The sequence below is a fragment of the Octopus bimaculoides genome, chromosome 1, assembly GCF_046866305.1.
Source record: "Octopus bimaculoides isolate indiv1 chromosome 1, ASM4686630v1, whole genome shotgun sequence".
Lineage (NCBI taxonomy): Eukaryota > Metazoa > Mollusca > Cephalopoda > Octopoda > Octopodidae > Octopus > Octopus bimaculoides.
Genome location: NC_142928.1, coordinates 150,014,030 through 150,035,507, shown reverse-complemented (window position 1 = coordinate 150,035,507; position 21,478 = coordinate 150,014,030). Strand labels below are relative to the sequence as shown.

General features: G+C 37.7%; 1 protein-coding gene across 2 annotated transcripts in view; it reads left to right on the top strand.

Annotated features, from left to right (window-relative positions):
* Positions 1 to 5,044: 5,044 nt before the first annotated feature.
* The window catches only part of LOC106869711 (uncharacterized), a 50,986-nt gene continuing 34,552 nt past the window's right edge, over positions 5,045 to 21,478 (top strand). For both annotated transcript variants that reach the window (XM_089359764.1, XM_089359753.1), the window contains exons 1-2: positions 5,045 to 5,157; positions 5,310 to 5,355. In XM_089359764.1, the coding sequence (XP_089215890.1) occupies positions 5,056 to 5,157; positions 5,310 to 5,355 (148 nt within the window). In that variant the 5' untranslated portion in view covers positions 5,045 to 5,055. The remainder of the gene's footprint in view (positions 5,158 to 5,309; positions 5,356 to 21,478) is intronic.

Below are 21,478 nucleotides of genomic sequence, written 5' to 3'. Positions count from 1 at the left end.
AAAATTTTTTTTCCAATATGCTGAAAAATAGATGCTAATCACATAAAATATTTTCACTATATTATTACACCATGTGTTGAAACAAAGAAAGCAAGCCAACAGAAATTCATAAAAATTTTAGTTATCCCCGAATCTGTTCCGATTTCTGGATTAATCTAAAAGAATTGTTCCTTCATCAGTGAGGAACACAAAATGAAAATAAATGAAATAATTAGAAATACCCACAGAAAAGCAGTCGCAAAGTCATGAATACATTTAAGTACCCCAAATATATCCAAGTAGAAATTCCCTAGCAAGCCTCAACACGTGTAGCTGGTCAGGAAACGCATGCGAGTGAGCAACCAGTCCCAAAGTGAATTTTTATGAATTACTTTTAGCTTGTTTTCTTCATTTCAACACATGGTGTAACAATATAGTGAAAATATTTTATGTGGTTAGACGATTTAGCATCTATTTTTCAGAATATTGGCAAAGAAAATTTTTTCTTTTGTTTTTATTTATAATTGTATTTATAATTTTCACCTTAAAAGGTATTTTTCATATGCTGGCCACTGATAAATTTTTAAAATAAAATTCTATCCTTATACTAGAAGTACATATGTATGTGTGTGTGTGTCTGTGTGTATAGAGTGAGAGAGAGAGAGAGAGAGAAAGAGAGAAAGAGAGAGAGAGAAAGAGAGAAAGAGAGAGAGTGAGGTGATGCCTTAGATAGAAACAACTAGAGAGGTATTAAACTGCTAGACCAAGTCATGAAAATTACTGAGAGGGTTATAGCTCAATTGATTAGGAATACAATTAAACTAGATGAGATGCGGTTTGGTTTTGTACCTGGAAAGAGTACCACTGATGCCATCTTCCTAGTGAGACAGCTGCAGGAAAAGTTCTTGGCCATTGTACTTAGCCTTCGTCAACCTGGAGAAAGCTTTCAACAGAGCTCTCCACTGTTATATGGTGGTCTCTAAGGAAGTTAGAAGTAGCAGAATGGCTTGTTGGAGCTGTACAAGCCATGTACAGTGATGCTGTCAGTAGGGTGAGAGTCAGCCATGAAAACAGTGTAGGGGTTCAGCCATGAACACAAGTAGGGGGTTCACCAGGGATCAGTTCTCAGCCCACTTCTATTCATTACAGTCCTCCAGGTCATAACAGAGGAATTCAAAACTGGATGCCCATGGGAACTGCTATAAGCTGATGACCTTGCTCTTATTGCAGAATCTTTAACAGAATTGGAGAAGAAATTCCAGGTATGGAAACAAAATCTGGAATCAAAGTGCCTTAAAGTTAACCTAGCAAAGACCGAAGTTGTTGTTAGTAAAACTTTCTCTCCGTCAGGTAAATGGCCCTGCTCAACATGTAGGAAAGGTGTTGGAAGAAATTCCATTCGCTGCACTAATTGTAATCTAGGGACACATAAGGGGTGCAGTGGAATCACAGGTAGATTAACAGATAAAGTTGTCTTTGTATGTGACAGATGTGCAGGGACAATAAGCACTAAGAGCACACGGGACTTAGAGTCTCTCGAATGCTCAAGAGGCTCTCTTGATGTAGATAGTTTCTGTTACCTAGGTGACCAAATTAGCAATGGTGGAGGATGTTCTGAAAGTATTTTTTCTAGAATAAGAATAGGGTGAAGGAAGTTCAGAGAGTTATTACCTCTGTTGGCAACAAAGGACTCTCTCTCTCAGAGTGCAAGGTAGACTGTATCATGCTTGTGTGTGAACAGTTATACTCCATGGTAGTGAGACATGGGCGCTAAATGCAGGAGACATGCATACAGTGGAGAGAAATGAAGTCAGTATGCTCCTTTAGATGTGCAACATCAGTGTGCATGTAAGACAAAATGCAAATGTACTGAGAGAAAAGTTGGGCATAAGAGGAATCAAATGTAGCATGCAAGAGAGAAGACTATGTTGGGTTGAACATGTAATGCATATGAATGTGGAAAGCTGCATAAGGAAGTGCCAATTACTGAAAGTGGATGGTACCCATGGAAGAGGGAGACCCAGGAAGATGTGGGATGAAGTGGTAAGGACTGATCTCAGAATGTTGGACTTCACAGAGGAAATGACAATGGACTGAGATGTATGGCAATATGAGGTTCTTGATGAAACCTGTCCATGTCAACGAAACTGAGTTCTAGAAGTGCTGTGTCCCACCCACACATAACAAGAAAAATTTTCATACACTCTACTCCCAACAAACCAATCTACATCTCTTCTCTTTCTCACATTTCCTCCTTCATGCATTATACCTAGCTCTTACTCCCCAATCCTATCCACATGGCCCTGTTTCTCTGTATCATTGTTATCCAGTAGCCTCACCCCACTCTATATATACCCAGGTTTTCACCACTCATTTCCCCTCCTCACTCTCTAATCATGCTTCTTTGGCAATATCTTGCCTCTTATATTATGACCTTTGAACCTCAAGGGCATACCCTGGCACCTGCCACCATCTATATCTCTCTATGCCTTTACTCAACCATCCCATTTATATTCTGATCCCTTGTGAGTATGCCTGGCACTCATTTCCACTATCTCTATTCAGCTCTCTCCCCTTCTCCTGCACTTCCCTCAACTTGGGTAACCATGTATCTCCTTTGCAGCAACACACCTGTTTCTGTCTTCATCCCTGATCTCTCTCTCCCCACCCTCTCTCTCTCTCTCTCTTTCTCTCTGGCTGGGTAACCTTGTACTTCCTCTTCAGCAAGACACCTATTTCTGTCTCTCTGTCTCACTATAACCTATCATCATCCGACACAAGATCACCTCCTCCAATTCCCCCTCCCCTCTCAAAAGATTTTAGCCTTGCAAGTTACTTTGTGACCCTGTCAGTGCAGGTGCCACTTAAAAAGCGTCCAGTCCACACTGTAAAGTGGTTGGCATTTGGAAGGGGATCCAGCTGTAAAAACCTTGCCAAAACTGACCTCACTTGTGCTTGTGCCACATAAATAGCACTAAGTCCGCTCTGCTGAGTGCTTAGTGTTAGAAAGGGCATCAAGCTGCAAAAACCCTGCCAAAACAGTCACAGAAGTCTGGTCCAGGCTTCTGCCTGGCCGGCTCTTCTCAAATCGTCTCACCCATGCTAGCATGGAAAGTGGATGTTAAACAATGATGATGATGATGATGATGATATACAGTGTCACATAAAAGTACCCATACAGCACCATGTGAAAGCACCTATGTGGCATCACATAAATGCACCCATGCAGTGCCACATAAAAACACCTAGCACGGTTTGTAAGTGGTTGGCATTAGGAAGGGCATCCAGCTGTAGAAACCATTCCAAATCAGACTGGAGTCTGGTGGCGGCGGTGGCAGTGGTGGTGATGATGATGATGATGATGATGATGATGATGATGATGATGATGATGAAGATGATGATGATGATGATGATGATGATGATGATGATGATGAAAGTGATGATGATGAGACTGGTGCTGCTGATGATGTATGTGTGCCTTTGAGTCTGTGTTTGTTCCCTTACCACTGCTTAACAACTGCTGTTGGTGTGCTTATGTCCCCATAACTCAGCTGTTCAGCAAAAAGACCCCAAGAGAATAAATACCAGGCTTAAAAAAAGAAAATAAATACTGGGGTCGATTCATTCAACTAAAAATTCTTCAAGGTGGTGCCCCAGCATAACCACAATCTAATGGCTAAAACAAGTAAAAGATAAACGATAAGAGATAATAACCTTACATTTAGCACCATTGTGTAAACATGCCCTGCAGTTTAAACCACAGAGAGCTCTCTGCAGAACAAATCAAAGAGCCACTCAACTAGTTTCATCTGGTTAATGCTGGCTCATCAGAACAGGTTACTTGATTACTTTATTCCCTCTACAGAGAGAGACAGACGGCATTTTAAAAGCACTTATGAAAAATGTTATGCATAACATGCACTGATTTTGTTCATTTGCACATTGGTACATTCATTGAGATGATGCATTAATTAACTAAACTATCTTATGTGTATATACATGTGTATGTGTGTACACACACATATATATAAATACGTATATATACACAAATACAGATAGATAGATAGATAGATAGATAGATAGATAGACAGACAGACAGATTGATAGATAGATAGATAGATAGATAGATAGATAGATAGATAGATAGATACACATATACACACATATATAAATAGATATGTGCTCAGACACACAATCTGATATTTATTCAATTTACCAGAAGATCAGAAGGTTCTTTTACTGGGGATGGCCTACTTGTTAAAGTGCCAGTAATTCAGAATAAAGCAGGTTCAATATCCAAAGCTGCATGTATTTATTTATTGATTATCTATTGATTTCGATTATAGAAAAGGCAAAATATTTCCCTTTCTATGCCATCCAAGCAATAAACCCTATATGTTCATCTCACATAAAAGAACCAATAAATGTTTGTTCCTTTTGAAAAAACATTGTTTTGATCTAGAATTCATTAGCTATTTCAATATTTCTGGAGGGTGGGAGTTAAAGGAAAATAACCTATATAGACATATGTTATTCAAGCATATCAAACAAAAAAAGGCTAAATGAATAATAATAATGATGATGATAATAATATAGATAGATAGATAGATAGATAGATAGGGAGTGGGGGAAGGCAGGAGGCAATATTAAGAACGTAACACAGTGCTTAAGTTAAATTTTGTTTTAAATATCGCTATAATTTTGTTTTAAAAAGTAATTTTTTTCTTCTCTAGCCAACCATCTTATAGTCTTAAACAATTAAAGATCCAGTTATATATATATAGACATATATGTAATAGCTCTTTTTCCTTTTTGTTTTTCTTTCCATGTGGAAATACCATGTGGTTTTCCTTGAATCTTTACTCCCCCATCCAGTTTATTTGTTTGTCAGTCTGACTATCTATCTTTCCATAGCATACTATAATAATCTGAGTCAGCTTTGGAGTCATGTCAAATGTGGTGTAATAGGGAGTAAAATGATGCGAATAGTGATGATGGTTGTAGTGGTGCGGGATGGTAACATTAGTGAAACGTAGTTCAACCAATGGGTAAACAGTTACGGAAAGCAATTGACCAATGGGTTGTCGGCTGCTAGCACATCACTCCCAACATGGGAGCAATATGGCAGATATGAATTTAATCGCTGATGGTCGTGTTAAATACAGAGATGGCAAAAAGGTAAATTGTCGTAAAAGAAATATCTGACTTTATTATTTTTCTTCTAAATTCTTTGTTGTAAAATTATTGTGAAATTTTGATGTTTGACGACTTTAATAGTCAATGATATCTATTTGGTCTAGTTGTTCTTTCACTTTCTCATCTGTTTACAGTGGAAGTTACGATGGTGCGCCGTCAGGATGCCGTCACCAGTGGCTGGTAAGTGTTAACCTAAGTTTTACCCACTTCCAACCGATCATCCGTAATTTATTTACATGCTTAATTTCATTATGCGTGCATTATCAAGTCATCTATCATATATATATATATATATACATATAATGTTTCACCACATCATACACACACACATAATTGATTTTTGGTCGGGCTTTCCTCATCTGTGTTTGTCAACAAGAAGATAAGCCCGATTACGTTACTGTAGCAGAACGACAACAGTTTTTCAATTCATGATTTTATTTTTATAATTAACGAAACTTCATGACTTTCTAAATGTCTGTGCATTATGTAAATGTTTTCCCGACATAAACAAAAGCCACTTTATGACATGCATGTCATATTTCCCACATTTTCTTGTCTCAAGTCATTCATTCAGAGGCTTCATTTTTTTTTTCTGCGCCCCATCCAAGGACATTTATTTGTATAAAGACAGTATTTAGGAAGCCTGCTTCTTGCTCCTGTCTTGTAAATCACCTTATCTCTCTTTCATTCCTACTCTTTCCCCGCTTTTTTTTAACCATCTCTCTCTCTCTCTCTCTCTCTCTCTCTCTATCTATCTATCTATCTATCTATCTATCTCCATCCCTCTCTCACTGTCTCTAAACTTTCTTAATTTCGAATTACTACTGTGTATTAATTAACAGAACTACACGTGGAAAGTTTTTCTCCTTATAGTAGTCTGTATATAATTGCTTGGTATTTCTCTCTCTCTGCCACTAGTTTTTCGCGTTCTATTGGTTCTCTTTCTATCATCAAAACAATTCCCCTGGTCGCTTTAATTTTCTCTCCAGTCTTTTAATTGTTATTGTTGTGAAGTGTAACCAATTCCTCTCATCATTGAAATTTCGAATCAGTTTTTAAATGATACTTGACTACTGTGTATATGTGTATTTATATAATATATACTACTCCACTATATATATATATATATATATATATATATATATATATATATATATGTATATATATATATATATATATATATGTGTATATATATATATATATATATATATATATATATATATATATATATATACTATATATATATATATATATATATATATATATACTACCCCACTAAAAAATTAATATATAGTGCTATACATCTTATTGTGTGCTTCTTTCGAATTTATGTTTTCTACAAACGATCCTATATATATATATAGATAGATAGATAGATGTGTTTATATATATATGTGTATGTGTGTAATGTTAACAGGCTCTCTTTGGTTTTAAATGATCGCCAAAACTATTTTTCAAAGAAAATCTATTTCAATTTGAATGCAAACATTTCTTTATTTTTGTTTAGCTTTCTGAGAGTTATGACACTGGCATCATTATATTTTCCCACTTTGTTAAATGCAATGAGATCATCATCATCATCATCATCACCACCAACCACTATCAGTGTCATCAGATACAATGAATAGAGAGATAAACGGGTAGATAGCATAACGGAGAATTTAAAAAATAAGGTCTGATATTATTACACACACACACACACACATACAGTTTATTATAAGAAACTGGTGATGACTGTACTTGTGTTGATAAATCTTGATTTTGGAGCGGCTGTAGTAACGGTGGCGGTGATGAAGAAGAAAGAGATGACTTAACAACAGTCAGACAACCATTCCCACGGATTGTTTTGGTTTCCTTCTCGTTCTTCCTTCTTAATTCTTAGCTGGTATATGCTACTATTACCACTCTCTCACTCACTAACTCCTAGGTTACACTGATTTCATCTGTGGGAAAATCCTTTCTTATTGTTGTTGAAGAATTCTCCCCTCTTTTTATATGTATATACACGTATACATATAGTAGCAGAAACTTACCAATCTCTTTTAAGATCCTTTCGTTTTTTTTTTAAATTCTAGTTGTTATCATTATCGTTGATCTTTGGCTGTCAGCATCTCGTTTGCTTACAGCACATATTTCGCCTTCTCTGTGACTCTCTCTCATATACATTATTCACACGTGTATGTTTGTATACATTTACACATTCACACACTGACACACATACTTACACACACACATACACATGCTCGTGCGTGCGCGCGTGTAATATCTACATAAGCAGTTTTTTCATATGGAATGATGCATGTATAAATTCATTTCAGTGTACGCGTGTATATAAATATGCACACGTGTGTTGTGTTATCTGAGCTACACATGTATACATAAATATACTCTTGTATACGTTACTATGCACGTAAACATATCTACATGCTTTCATTATCCTACATATACACACTCACTTTCGTGCGGGTACGTTCGTTTTGTGTGTGCGTGTGTTGATTATTACTGATTCGGTATTTTTATATTGTAGTTGTTGAGTTCGGGTAGTATCATACGATAATAAATTGTTCCCTAAAATCTCTCTCTCTATCTATCTCTCTCTCTCTCCCCCTCTTTCTCTCTCTGTTAAAAAGCGTATTGCCATGTAAGCAATCATGTAATAAATGGCATCACACATTCACGTCTTTCGAAGAATTGCTTTGGCTCCGAAACCATCTCTTCTTTCTTAAGATCGAGACACCTAAGCGGAATGTAATCATTGTTAATGAGGAAGTTATTAGCATCATTAATCAATATATATGTTGATTCCATGTCTTTTTTTCTTCTTTCTTTTAACCCTTTCTCTGGGTGGCGACAGAAATTTTTATTGAAATACAAAGGGGAAAGGAGAAATGGAACTCTGTCTCTCTCCCCTCTCTCTCTCTCTCTCTCTCTCTCCTCTCGTGTACGTGTATACGCGCGTAAAATGCAAGGTACAGGGTAATATTAGTCAGGATATATCTATGGAGATAATGATGGTAATAGTGATGGTAGTGGAGGCTTTCGGTTGACCTGCTTCCATGGCAAAAGAAGTATTGTCAATATTCTGGAATGGAAGAGATTTCGCGTCTGATGCTGCTTGTCAGCTCGCATCGGAAAAAGAGGACATGCTGACTGATAATCATCACTAAAGGATTGTGACAGCGGGGATCCCATTAACATTTCGTCAGATCCCTATGTTAAAATGATGAGTAAAAGATATTGTCGATAAAATAAACTATTAGTTCAAATTAAAGAATAAAAGAAAAGTAATAATAATAAAATAGCCCCTTCCAAAGAAAAGAAAAAAAGGGATAATAGAAGAAAAACCTCTACTAATACAGATGGGTTCTGTGTTCTATTTTTAGCATCTCCCCTGTTTTTGTGTTGTAGATTGGTGCTATTTGTTGTTATTGAAGTAGCAGCAATAATAGTAGTTCATGGCAGTGGTAAATTTGTTGTTTAATTATCTTCGTTGTTATTTAGCACCAAGTCAGCCCTGAATTAGCAGACTTGTTCACAAAGGCTTTCCACCCGTGACTGTTCCGTCTTTATTTTTCCTTTTCTTTCAGGTAGAGGATATGATTCTAGTAAAATTCAGTTGCTATTTCTAACAGATCTAGCGGTTATGTAGAGGCTCCCTTGTTGGTTGCCTTATTAATCCATAACCATTTTTTGGTTAGGTTTTATAATTTCATTATGTTATATCTACTATACCCACTAACTTACAAATTTGGCCTTATGCCTAGTAAATAAAGCATCATCATTATGATCTCAGCCTTTTGCATATTCCAGTGTGGTTATTTTCTTCCTCTTTTGTTTATTTTTGTATTTGTTTTGCTATCTAGAGAGGGGCAGTGTCATTGCATTAACATTCTTGTGTCTTCTCTTGAATTCCTGGCTCTCTCATTTATAGAGAGAGGCGATGTGTGGAATTACTCACAGGGAAAAAATTTTACTCTGCTAAATGAATGAATAAATAAATGAAAATAGTGACTGACATCTGTTCCCCCATTTTATAGAGGAAATGGAACCTATAGAATGGTATTATCTCTCAGATTAACAAGTTTGCCCCCCCCCCCCGCGGTTCTGTCTCTCACTCCATCTCTTTATTGCTCTTTCCTCTTCTCTTTTTCATCTAAATTTGATGCTATCTAATTTTCTTATATTTTCTCTTGATTGGCTTTAAATGCCAGCAATAATAATAATGATTTCTAGCAAAGGCACAAGATCACGTATTTTTGAGTTTTGAAGAAAAAAAGAAGTTAATGAGACTGAACCTCAGTATTTAACTGGTGTTTCATTTTACAGAACAGTTTCAAAATAATAGACAAAGTTGGCTTTGGTGGGATTTGAACACAGAACATCAAGGGATGTAATTAAATGCTGCTAAGCATTTTGTCTGTCACATAACTGATTCTACCAATCCCTCCTCTCTTCCCAAAAGATAATACAATTGTTTCTGATGTAGGCATGAAGCCAACAATTTTGAGGGATAGAGGGATTAGCTGATATCATCAACCCCAGCACTTGGCTGCTCCCTTATTTAACTGACATCAGAGAGATAAAGACCTTGGCAAAAGTCTGTTTTAGAGCTAGAATAACATTTTGTCCTATGCTCTGAAAGTTCTGTTTTCTATCTTTAACACACAAGGCCACATATTTTAGAGAAGCATATAATCAATTTTATTGATTGATTGGTATTTTAGTTAATATCCGATTAAATGCAAAACTAGCACTTGTTAGATTTGAGCTCAGAACATAGAGGAACAAATTTAAGTACCATGCTGCATTTAGTCCAGGTCTCTCCTGGACTCTGCCACCATTTCTGGTAATGATGACAATATGCACTAAAGGAAGAGATATTAGTTGAATAGCAGTGGTTTCTTTACTTTGTCACAATACCTTATACATTTTTCTAAAAATTATGGGTGCAATACCTATATTTCATCACTCACATTTTAGGCAAACTTTAAATGAAGCAAAAATTGTTTTAGTGTGAGAATTATAGTGTAATGAATTTGTTCATTTAAAAAAAAAAGAAAAAGCAATTTATTTTATAAAAAATAAATTTTGTATTAAATTTTATTCTCACAGAATCCTAGAATTTTTCACAGATCCTAATTTGGAGCCTAATACTTCTGGTCCTTGCCCCTCATCTGAAAGAGAGAGGGAGAAAGTAGTGTTATCACTATGACTTTCTTTCTTTTCTTCTCTTAGACAAAGGAAAGAACTTCAGAGGCTCCATTCCTCACAGAAATTGAATTAATCAAAGTCTTTTATAAATTTTCCTATGCCAATCCATACCAGTTTCTTTGGAGTTGAGATTTTACCAGTTATTACAATCATCATAGGTTTAAGTATGGTTGTGTGGTTAAGAAGCTTGCTTCTCAAGCACATAGTCTTAGGTTCAGTCCCACTATGTAGCATCTTGGGCAAGTATCTTTCTCCTATAGCCCTGGGTTGACTCAAGCCTTGCAAATGGATTTGATAGATGGAAACTGAAAGATGCCTATCATATGGGGAGAAGGAGAAAGAGAGGTTTTTATAGATGTGTGTGTGCATGTTTGTGTATACTTCTGTCTTGTCATCATGGTTGTAAATGAGCATCACTACCATGCAGGTAATGTCATTTCTGTTCTTCTCTGTCAGGGAGAATATTACTTTGCATGGAAACAAGTGAGAGTTGGTGACAGGAAGGGCGTCCAGTCATAGGAAATCTGCCTCAACAATTTCCATGTGAGCATAGAAAAGTAGACCTTAAACAATGGTGATGATGACTCTTTAATAATAATAATAATAATTGTTTAGATTTTGGCAAAAGGCCAGTAATTGATTCTTCAAGGTGGGTTTAGTCAATTGCATTGATCCCAATCCTTTATTTTATCAACTTGAATAATAATGTTTTGATTTTGGCTCAATGCCAGTAATTTTGAGGAGAGGGTTATGGTAGTTGATGTCATTGACCCAAGTAATTCAGTTGGCTGCAGAAGCGTCAAACAGAAAGATTATTTGCAGAGACTGGTTATAGTTTGTATGGGGCTTTATATAAAATCGATGTGGAACAAATAAGAGTTGAGGAGAAATGAGAGGATCGGTATACATAGCATACAAATATGTGAATATAAGGATTATGCAATCTTCCTGATACAATACAGCCTCCAACTAGGGACAATTAATGAATCCCACAGATCTGATAGATCCCACCATCCTTTAATAAGCATGGGGAGGCAGTTTTCCTGTGTGTGGTGGATGAAATTGAAAGGATTGAGGGTAAACACTTTCCTCTTTGGTCAAGCCCTCATCAACTCCAGTGAATTTGTCAAAATAATAATTGTTTCTAACATAGGCAGAAATCCTTAAAATTTTTTTGTTGAGGTGTAGAAAGGTTTTAACCAATTAAATTAACCCCCAACACTTGACTGGTACGTTATCATTATCAACTAACTACAAAAGGTTGAAAGGCAAAACTGATCTTTGCAGGATTGAACTCTGAACACAAAGAGCTGTCCATAAGGCATTTTATCTGATGCTGTACTGATTCTGCCAATCCACTACTATTGATTGTTCCTAATATAGAAACAAGGGCCAGAAATTTGGTGGGAGTGAGAGTGATTAATTGACTCTGGTACTTTATTTTATTGACTTGGCAGGATGAGAGTTGACTTCAGCAGGATTTGAATTCTGACAATAAAGGGCTGTAATTAAATACCTTAAAGGTATTTTGTCTCCCTATCTTATGATTCTGTTAAGCTGATTTCTTTAGTTGCTGTAAGAGCTCCCCAAAAATGGCACATCACAGCAAGATAACTACTGATGTTTCTTTGCTGATCATTTTCCTCATCTTGGATGTGTTGCTGACACATTTCCACTAGTTTTCTCCCCAATCATCTTCAGGTGATGTTCTCTTACCAGGTCAGTGATTGAACCTGGAACTTTTAATTTCTGAGTCTGCTGCTCCAGCTTTTTTGCCTTCATATTCTTTGCCAGATCAGCCCTGTAAGGATTAGTAAGTGTCTGAGCTGTAAAAATATTGATTGAACTGATGTGTCATCAACACATACAAAGACAAGGAAGAACTGTGAAAATAAACCTAATCTACACCAGTGGGCCCAATCTTTTTTGCACCATAGACTATTTTCATGCATGTCAATTTTGCCGCTGACTGAAGGATCACTCTGCAGAATGTGACAGTCAATAAAATAGAAATAAAATATTGTTTTTTCTGTGCAGCCCAGAATTAATCCACAGCCCAATGGTTAGGGACCCTTGATCTAAACTCATCACCATCATCATTTAACATCTATTTTCCATGTTGGCATGAGTTGGATGGTTTGATAGGAGCTGGGCAGCCAGAGAGCTGCATCAGGCTCCAGTTGTCTGTTGTAGCATGGTTTCTATAGCTTTGTGCCCTTCTTAATGTCAACCGCTTTACAGAGTGTTGGGTGCTTTTTTTGTGGCACCACCACCCGTGCTTTATATATGGCACCAGCACCAGTGCTTTATACATGGATGCCTTTTACATGGCTCCAGCATAGGTGCTTACTACATGGCAGATTGGCAGCATCATTATAGCATCAGTCGAAATACCTTGTGGTATTTATTCTGGTTCTTTACATTCTGAGTTTAAATACTGCTGAAGCCAACTTTCATTGTTTCAGGGTCAATAAAATAAAATACTAGTCAAGTTGATGATATTGACTGATGTATCCACCCACAAATTTAAGGCCTTATTTATGCCCATAGTAGAAAGGATTATTATTATTATTATGGTGATAGAGCAGCGCATGCCATCAAAGTGATGCTGGGGTACAAATATATGAAACCCAGTATACTCATCATGACTACCTGTCTGATAAGAGCACACTAGGCACATGCATCATAACTATATGTGCGCAATGTGGAGATCTCATATTAAGATAGACAGCACATGACCTTGCAGGTGGGACCCAGTTAGAATTTTCTTCAGGTTGAGTAGCCCATCCTGCTCAAAAGGACGCTGAATAAGGATTCTTCAAGGATGGTGAACAAAACACCCATATTTTCAGAAGTTAATTATGCAAACCCCAAAACATTCTTCTCAACACATGGCTATGATGCTCCCCAACTACTCGTCCTTATGATCAGAGATGCACATATTGTCAGCCAGTAAGGACATGTTCAACAGGTTACGGTCAAGCAACTGACAAGCAATATTTGTTGTAGCCCATCTTTTACACTATGTCAAGATGCTTGGCCTTGTGGTTAGGGTGTTACACTCATGATTGTGAGATCCTGGTTTCATTTCCTAGACTGGGTGGTGTGATATGTTCTTGAGTAAAAAAATTCATTTAGTACTGTTCTACAACCACTTCAGCACCTGACATGTACACTGTACACCTGTTCAGGCAATATCATTTTGATGGAGAGAGCAAACACCAGTAATTTTTATGTGGCACCAGTACCAGTAATTTTTACAATGCCCTACACTATCGTTAAACCCCCTTTACATTTTGTGATCAAACCTTTCAGGTATTGACTTTGTTTTCTATCCTTTAAGATTAATTTCGATTAACTTTTATTTATTTTTATGGCCTAGTCAAAGGATAAACAGCAGTGATCTTTTTGTCTGGGCCCCCAAGACTGTTGTAAAGGGATAAAATTATCCTCAAACCAGAGACCTAACTGGAATGCATGCAACAGAGTGAGCTTCCTCTAAAGGCACACACCCATGGGGCCTTGTGATCGTGCTAAACTGGACACTTAGCGAAGTCTACCATCTTTCTTTTGTCACTGTACTGTTTCTTCTACAAAATACATATTTGAGAAATCTTTTAATTTTTACTCGTTTCAGACTGTGGTCATGCTGGGGCACTGCCTTGAAGAATTTTTATTATTTGAATGAATCAATCCCAGTTCTTATTTTAATTTAAGCCTGGCTTCTTATTCTATGGGTTTCTTTTGCCAAACTGCTAAGTTACAGGGATGTAAACAAACCAATACTGGTTGCCAAGCAGTGTGAGGTACAAAAACACACACACACACACACACACACATGATGGGTTTCTCTCAATTTCTATGTACCAAATCCACTCACAAGGCTATAGTAGGAGGCACTTTCCCATGGTGCCACACTGTGAGACTGAACCCAGAACCATGTGGTTGCGAAGTAAGATTCTTACCACACAGCCATGCCTGTACCTATGATGTTTATTTAGTAGAAGAAACTTAGTGATAAATTAAATAGCTTGCAAGTAACTAGTTACATTCATCATTATCATCATCATCATCATTTAACATCTGTTTTCTTTGCTGGCATGGGTTGAACAGTTTGACAGGATCCAGCAAGCTGCAAGGCTGCATTGAGCTCCAATGGTAGTTTTGTAATGGTTTCCCAAACTGGATGCTCTTCCTAACTCCTTTCTAAGTTCAAATTCGTTATTCGTCTGAGGTCAATACGATAAATATCACTCAACAATAAATTCTTTACATCCCTCAAAAAATTGTAACTTTGACCCAACTTTAGAAACTGGCAGAATCAGTAGAGGTATAACTACATGTTTTGCAGCAAGTGGTAACATCTCAATGTTTTGAGTTCAATTCTCATCAAAGTCAACATTGACATTTATTTTTCCAAGTACTGAGTTTATTTATTCAACTGTCCCCAACACCACAATCATCATCATCATCAGCAGCATCATCATTGTTTAATGGACATTTGATTATCTGCTATTCATATTGATTCATGAGCCAATGAGAAAGAGTCTTTATGTGGTCATGTGACCTGCTAAAAGTTGCGGCCAAATTTTCTCCAAATAACCTTACCATCCTAAAAAGAACACTTTGAAGCGTGTAATCCTTGGTTCCCTTTACATAGGAAAAAGATGGGATAGTCACTGTTGGAATGTCTTACGTCTTCTTAGTCAAAGTCGACCTAAGGCTAGAAATAACAACATAGTGGATCTTTAATGTCCATTTTCCATGCTGGCATGGATTGGATGCTTTGAAACGTGACAAACCAGAGGAATGTGCTAAGCACTACTGCCTGCTGTTGCAGGGTTTCTACAGCTGAATGCCTTTGCTAATGCCAATCACTTTATAGAATGTACCGTGTGCCTTTTATATGGCACCAGTACCTATAAGGTTACCAAGTAACTTGCAACACTGGATCCCTTCAACTAAGTGTAGAGGGCTGCATGTATATATATGTGTGCATATATATATATGCATACATATATATGGCGGCGAGCTGGCAGAACCGTTAGCATGCCGGGTGAAATGCTTAGCGATATTTCAACTGTCTTTACATTTTGAGTTCAAATTCCACCATGGTCGGCTTTGCCTTTCATCCTTTCAAGGTCAATAAATTAGGTATCAGTTGCGTACTGGGGTCGATGGGCCTTGTGTCTAGAGTAGAAAAGTATATGTGTATATGTATGCATATATGTTTGTGTGTGTATATCCATATATACATACATATGTGTGTGTGTATATATATATATATATATATGGGACAACCTGTTGAAAGCCACCGACCAGATTTGTGGGTGGTGTAAGGTCCCCTCCCAACCCAGAGTAACGTGGTGGTGGAACAAGGAGGTAGACAGGGCTATTAGACAAAAGAAACAAGCTTGGAAGGACTGGAAGAACGGTGGTAGCAGGGAATTGTACCAATGTGCCAGAAGGGAGGCTAGGCGACAGGTTTATTTAGCCAGAGGGGAAGCAGATAAGGAAAGATTTGCCAATGTTCTGCGCCGTGAGGACCAAAGACTCGAGGTATTTCGGGTTGCAAGACAGTGTAGGAGAGAGAATAGTGATGTTGTAGGAGAGAAATGTGTTCGCATGGATGATGGTACGCTTGCATTAAATGAGGATGCAAAGAAAGAGGTCTGGAGATGCCACTACGATAGATTGCTTAATAAAGAGAATGAATGGGAGAAAGAGAGCCTGCCTTATGTCGACCCAATAGAGGGACCAGCTATCCGAGTTGATAGTACCAGGGTAGATAAAGCAATTAAGAGTATGAAGACCGGGAAAGCCCCCGGCCCATCAGGAATCACTGCAGAGATGCTCAAAATATCTGGCAGTGTTGGCTATAGCCTAGTCACCCGTATTACGAACCAGGTGATACACGAAGGAGTCATACCCTATGACTGGTGTAGCAGCATCATAGTCAACTGCTACAAAGGTAAAGGGGACGCTTTAGATACAAATAATTACAGAGGCATCAAGCTGTTAGATCAGGTTATGAAAGTTACAGAGAGGGTCATAGCCCAACTAATTAGGGAGCGAATCAATTTAGATGAGATGCAGTTTGGGTTCGTGCCAGGTAAAAGCACTACTGATGCCTTATTTCTAGTGAGACAGTTGCAAGAGAAATACCTAGCCAAGGATAAACCTCTGTACCTGGCTTTCGTTGACATGGAGAAAGCCTTTGACAGGGTCCCCCGATCCCTTATCTGGTGGTCAATGAGGAAACTTGGGATAGAAGAATGGCTAGTGAGAGCTGTGCGAGCCATGTACAGAGATGCGGCCAGTAAGGTGAGGGTTGGAAATGAGTACAGCAATGAATTCCGGGTAGAGGTAGGGGTCCACCAAGGTTCCGTCCTCAGCCCCCTATTATTTACCATAGTCCTCCAGGCAATCACAGAGGAGTTCAAGACAGGTTGCCCCTGGGAGCTCCTCTATGCTGATGACCTTGCCCTAATTGCGGAGTCACTATCAGAACTAGAGGAGAAGTTTCAGGTGTGGAAGCAAGGTCTAGAATTGAAGGGCCTTAGAGTCAACCTAGCTAAAACCAAAATCCTAATAAGTAGGAAGGTAGATAAAACACAAACCCCTTCAGGTAGATGGCCCTGCTCAGTATGTAGAAAAGGAGTAGGTAGTAACTCTATAAGATGTACCCGGTGCAAGCTATGGACACATAAGAGGTGCAGCAACATCAAAGGCAGGTTAACTAGCAAGTTAGTTTTTGTTTGTGGCAGATGTTCAGGTGCAATAAAGACTGCAAACAAACAGGAAACAACTTCTATCTCATTCCAGGGTGAAAAACTAGAGGTAGTCGATAGCTTCCGCTATCTGGGCGACCAAGTTAGTAGTGGGGGTGGGTGCGCTGAAAGTGTAGCTGCTAGAATAAGAATAGCCTGGGCAAAGTTTAGAGAGCTCTTACCCCTGCTGGCGACAAAGGGACTCTCACTCAGAGTAAAAGGCAGACTGTATGACGCATGCGTACGAACAACCATGCTACATGGCAGTGAAACATGGGCTGTAACTGCTGAGGACATACGTAAGCTCGCAAGGAATGAAGCCAGTATGCTCCGTTGGATGTGTAATGTCAATGTGAATACCCGTCAGAGTGTAAGTATCTTGAGAGAAAAGCTGAACATTAGAAGCATCAGTTGTGGCGTGCAAGAGAGACGATTGCGCTGGTATGGACATGTGGTGAGAATGGAGGAGGATAGCTGCGTGAAAAAGTGCCACACCCTAACAGTTGAGGGAACCCGTGGAAGAGGTAGGCCCAGGAAGACCTGGGCTGAGGTGGTGAGGCAAGACCTTCGTACATTGGGCCTCACCGAGGCGATGACTACGGACCGAGACCTTTGGAAATGGGCTGTGCGTGAGAAGACCCGGCAAGCCAAGTAAGATCGTTGCCAGTGCCCCTGGACTGGTTCTTGTGCGGGTGGCACATAAGATGCACCATTTTGAGCGTGGCCGTTGCCAGTACCGCCTGACTGGCTCCTGTAGGATTTTCGAGCGAGATCGTTGCCAGTGCCCCTGGACTGGCTTGTGCGGGTGGCACATAAAAGACACCATTTCGAGCGTGGCCGTTTTCGTGCGGGTGACATGTAAAAGCACCCACTACACTCTCTGAGTGGTTGGCGTTAGGAAGGGCATCCAGCTGTAGAAACTCTGCCAAATCAGACTGGAGCCTGGTGTTGCCATCCGGTTTCACCAGTCCTCAGTCAAATCGTCCAACCCATGCTAGCATGGAAAGCGGACGTTAAACGATGATGATGATGATGATATGTATGTATATATGTATATAATCTTTAATCATCAGTAACATTGCTGTTTCAGTTTCCTTTTTAAGATAAGAGTTCTTTTTTTTCTTTATTCTTCTTGCTTTGTTTTATTATTTTGTTTTTAGATGAGTTAATTTAATTGTAGCAGGGTTAATTCTAACGTGTTTTAGCTCTAAAGAGATAAAGGTCCAAGATAAGCTTATTAGCTGCTAACCAGACAACTTCCTCAGCTTTCTGAATTTCCAGTACACATTAACACTTTTGTATCAACCTGTATGCTGTTCTTTGATGCAATACCTCCTTACATAATAATTTTATGTATGAACCTTTTGTTGAATTATATTCTAACTGCAAGCTAAGGAAGAAAAAAAGCCTTTATGTTGTTACCTAACCTGCTAGAAATAGTAGCTAAATCACTCTTGACTCAAACCTATTGTCTTCAACCCTTTAGCTTTCAGATTACTTTGTGACATGTAATACTAATTTATTCACATTGTTTTTGAATTAATCATGGATTATCTCATAACTTTGAGATTTCAATGATGTGGTTATTTTTTTTCAGTATGACATTGCAGCATAAGTGTGAGAGGCAAGATCTAGCCAGTTTGAACAGAAAACAGGTAGAATGTTTTGGCTGGATATGGCTGGTTTAAATGCTAAAGAGTTAAAAAATGTCAGGTACATTGGATAAAATACACTGAATAAAACTGGGATGCTTACAACTGAAATATCTTTGATTGGAGATCTACTCAATCATTGCTACTTTGCGGGTATATAATCGTATAACTGATAAAGTTATTTTACTTAATTTCCTCCAAATTAGTTATTTTCAAAATTAATTGAATCAGAATGTGTTTCATTAAAAATATTGTTATGAAAGGAGTTAAGTTGACATTAATCTTTATATACTCTTTTTTTTTTTAAATTCTTTTTTACTTGTTTCAGTCATTTGACTGCGGCCATGCTGGAGCACCGCCTTAAGTCGAGAAAATCAACCCCAGGACTTATTTTTTGTAAGCCTAGTACTTATTCTATTGGTCTCTTTTTTCCGAACCGCTAAGTTACGGGGACGTAAACACACCAGCATCGGTTGTCAAGCAATGGTAGGGGGACAAACACAGACACACAAACACACATACATATATATATATATATATATATATATATATATATATATATATATATATATATATATATATACATATATGCGACAGGCTTCTTTCAGTTTCCGTCTACCAAATCCACTCACAAGGCTTTGGTCGGCCTGAGGCTATAGTAGAAGACACTTGCCCAAGTTGCCACGCAGTGGGACTGAACCCGGAACCATGTGGTTAGCCACTCTAATAAAACACACAACCTCATCATCAACATCATTTGATATCCACTTTTCCATGCTTGCATGGATCAGACAGGATTTGCTGAGGTAGATTTTCTACTGCTGAATGCACTTCTTGATGCCAATTCTCACCTGTTCCCATGCAAGATAATATGATATTTCCCCATGGCCAGGCATATTTTTCATGAAAGGCTAAAATTTCACAATGCCTCTTGTATGATGTTGAAGATGCTGAGTTTCAAAAATAATCAAAAACAGAGAATTTAGTAAAATAACTTAACAAAAGTTTGTTGTGTCTTGGAAGTCATTGTGCCAATTATAATAACATATGCACTGGTTCAATTCCACTTCTTTATTGTTAGTCTGAGAACAGACCTTGGAGCAAGAGGCAAAATGGCTAAGTCACTGAAAAGGCCACAAACAGTGATGAAAAGCTTCGACTAACTAACAACCTATTGACCGTTTAACCAGTATATTAAAAAAATAATCAATTAGTTTGTTGGTTACATATTTAACCAATTGATTTATAATAAACAAGTGGAATTGAATCTGTGTGTTTATTATTATTGGTGTAATGACTTTCCCAAGACACGACAAAATTTGTTTTAACACATGAATTCACATCTAGAATCTTGTAAACCAAATACAAAGACTTAACAAAATGATTTTACATAAAATAATGTTGGATGATTTTATTGAAAATATCACTTTGTAATAAGGTTTGACTCAAAGAAATCTGTAGTGGTCTCAGACTGGTTGGGATCAAAATGATTAATATTCTTTTCTCCATAAAGTGGTCTAGTGGTTAGGATTCTGTGCTCTCACTATAGCAGCCAGGGTTCATTTCCCTGCTTGGGAAGAAAACTTTTTTTCAAGGCAGTGTCCCAGCATGGCCACAGTCTAATGACTGAAACAAATGAAAAGGTAAAGATATAAAAAAAAAGTGTACTAACCTTAGTGACATTTTGTGAGGTAGCCATTTTAAAATGTCATTGTCATCAGGTAAACACACACATATGCACACACACAAATGGTTTCCTTCATGTTCTTACTATAAAGTCAGGGCATTAGAAATTGTAGATACAGATATCAGAACATTTTGACAGTTTTATTCCAAATTTAAAACTGGAATTCCAAAAAATTGAAATATCTTGGAAACCATTCTCCCAAGCTTTTTAAAAAATTTTTTTTATTGCAGTATACATTATAAAAATAGTTTGGTTAATTTTGTGCATAAAGTTAAAAAATGAATTCAAAACACACACATACAAACATATCATTATTATCCATTTATTTTCCATGGTAGCATGGGTTGGATGGTTTGACAGGATCCAACAACCCAATGGAGCTCCAGGATCTGTTTTGGTATGGTTTCTATGGTTGGATGCACTTCCTAATGCCAACCACCTTACTGAGTGTATGTGTATTTTGTTTTGAAATGATGAATCTTGAAGCGCATAAAGCTATAACTGATGGCATTTGAATATTTGCATGTTTACAGGAGATGTGGGTCCAAGTTCCAAGAGCAATCTTTGACTATTTCTATCCAAATGGTTTTTTTTTTAACCCGATATATGTATACTATTATTTCTAGCTTCATGTACTTCAAGATTCATTGTTTAAATTATAATTATTTCACATTCTCTTGAACTTTATGTCAAAAATATGTGTGTGTGTGTGTGTGTATACACTCACACACATGCTGTGTCTGAATAGACACTGAGATTCTATATATATATATATATATATATATATATATATATATATTTTTTTTTTTAATGGGATAATCAATTGCTCAGTCTAACTGCATATGTCTGTCATTGACAAGGCCTAGGAACACTGAAATCTTTATGATCTGGCAGTTTCAGTGGCTGTAGCAAGCAGACGGTTATTGCCTGCCAGCGATATAAACATCAGTGCTTTGATGCACCACAAGTCCTGAGAGGTTCTC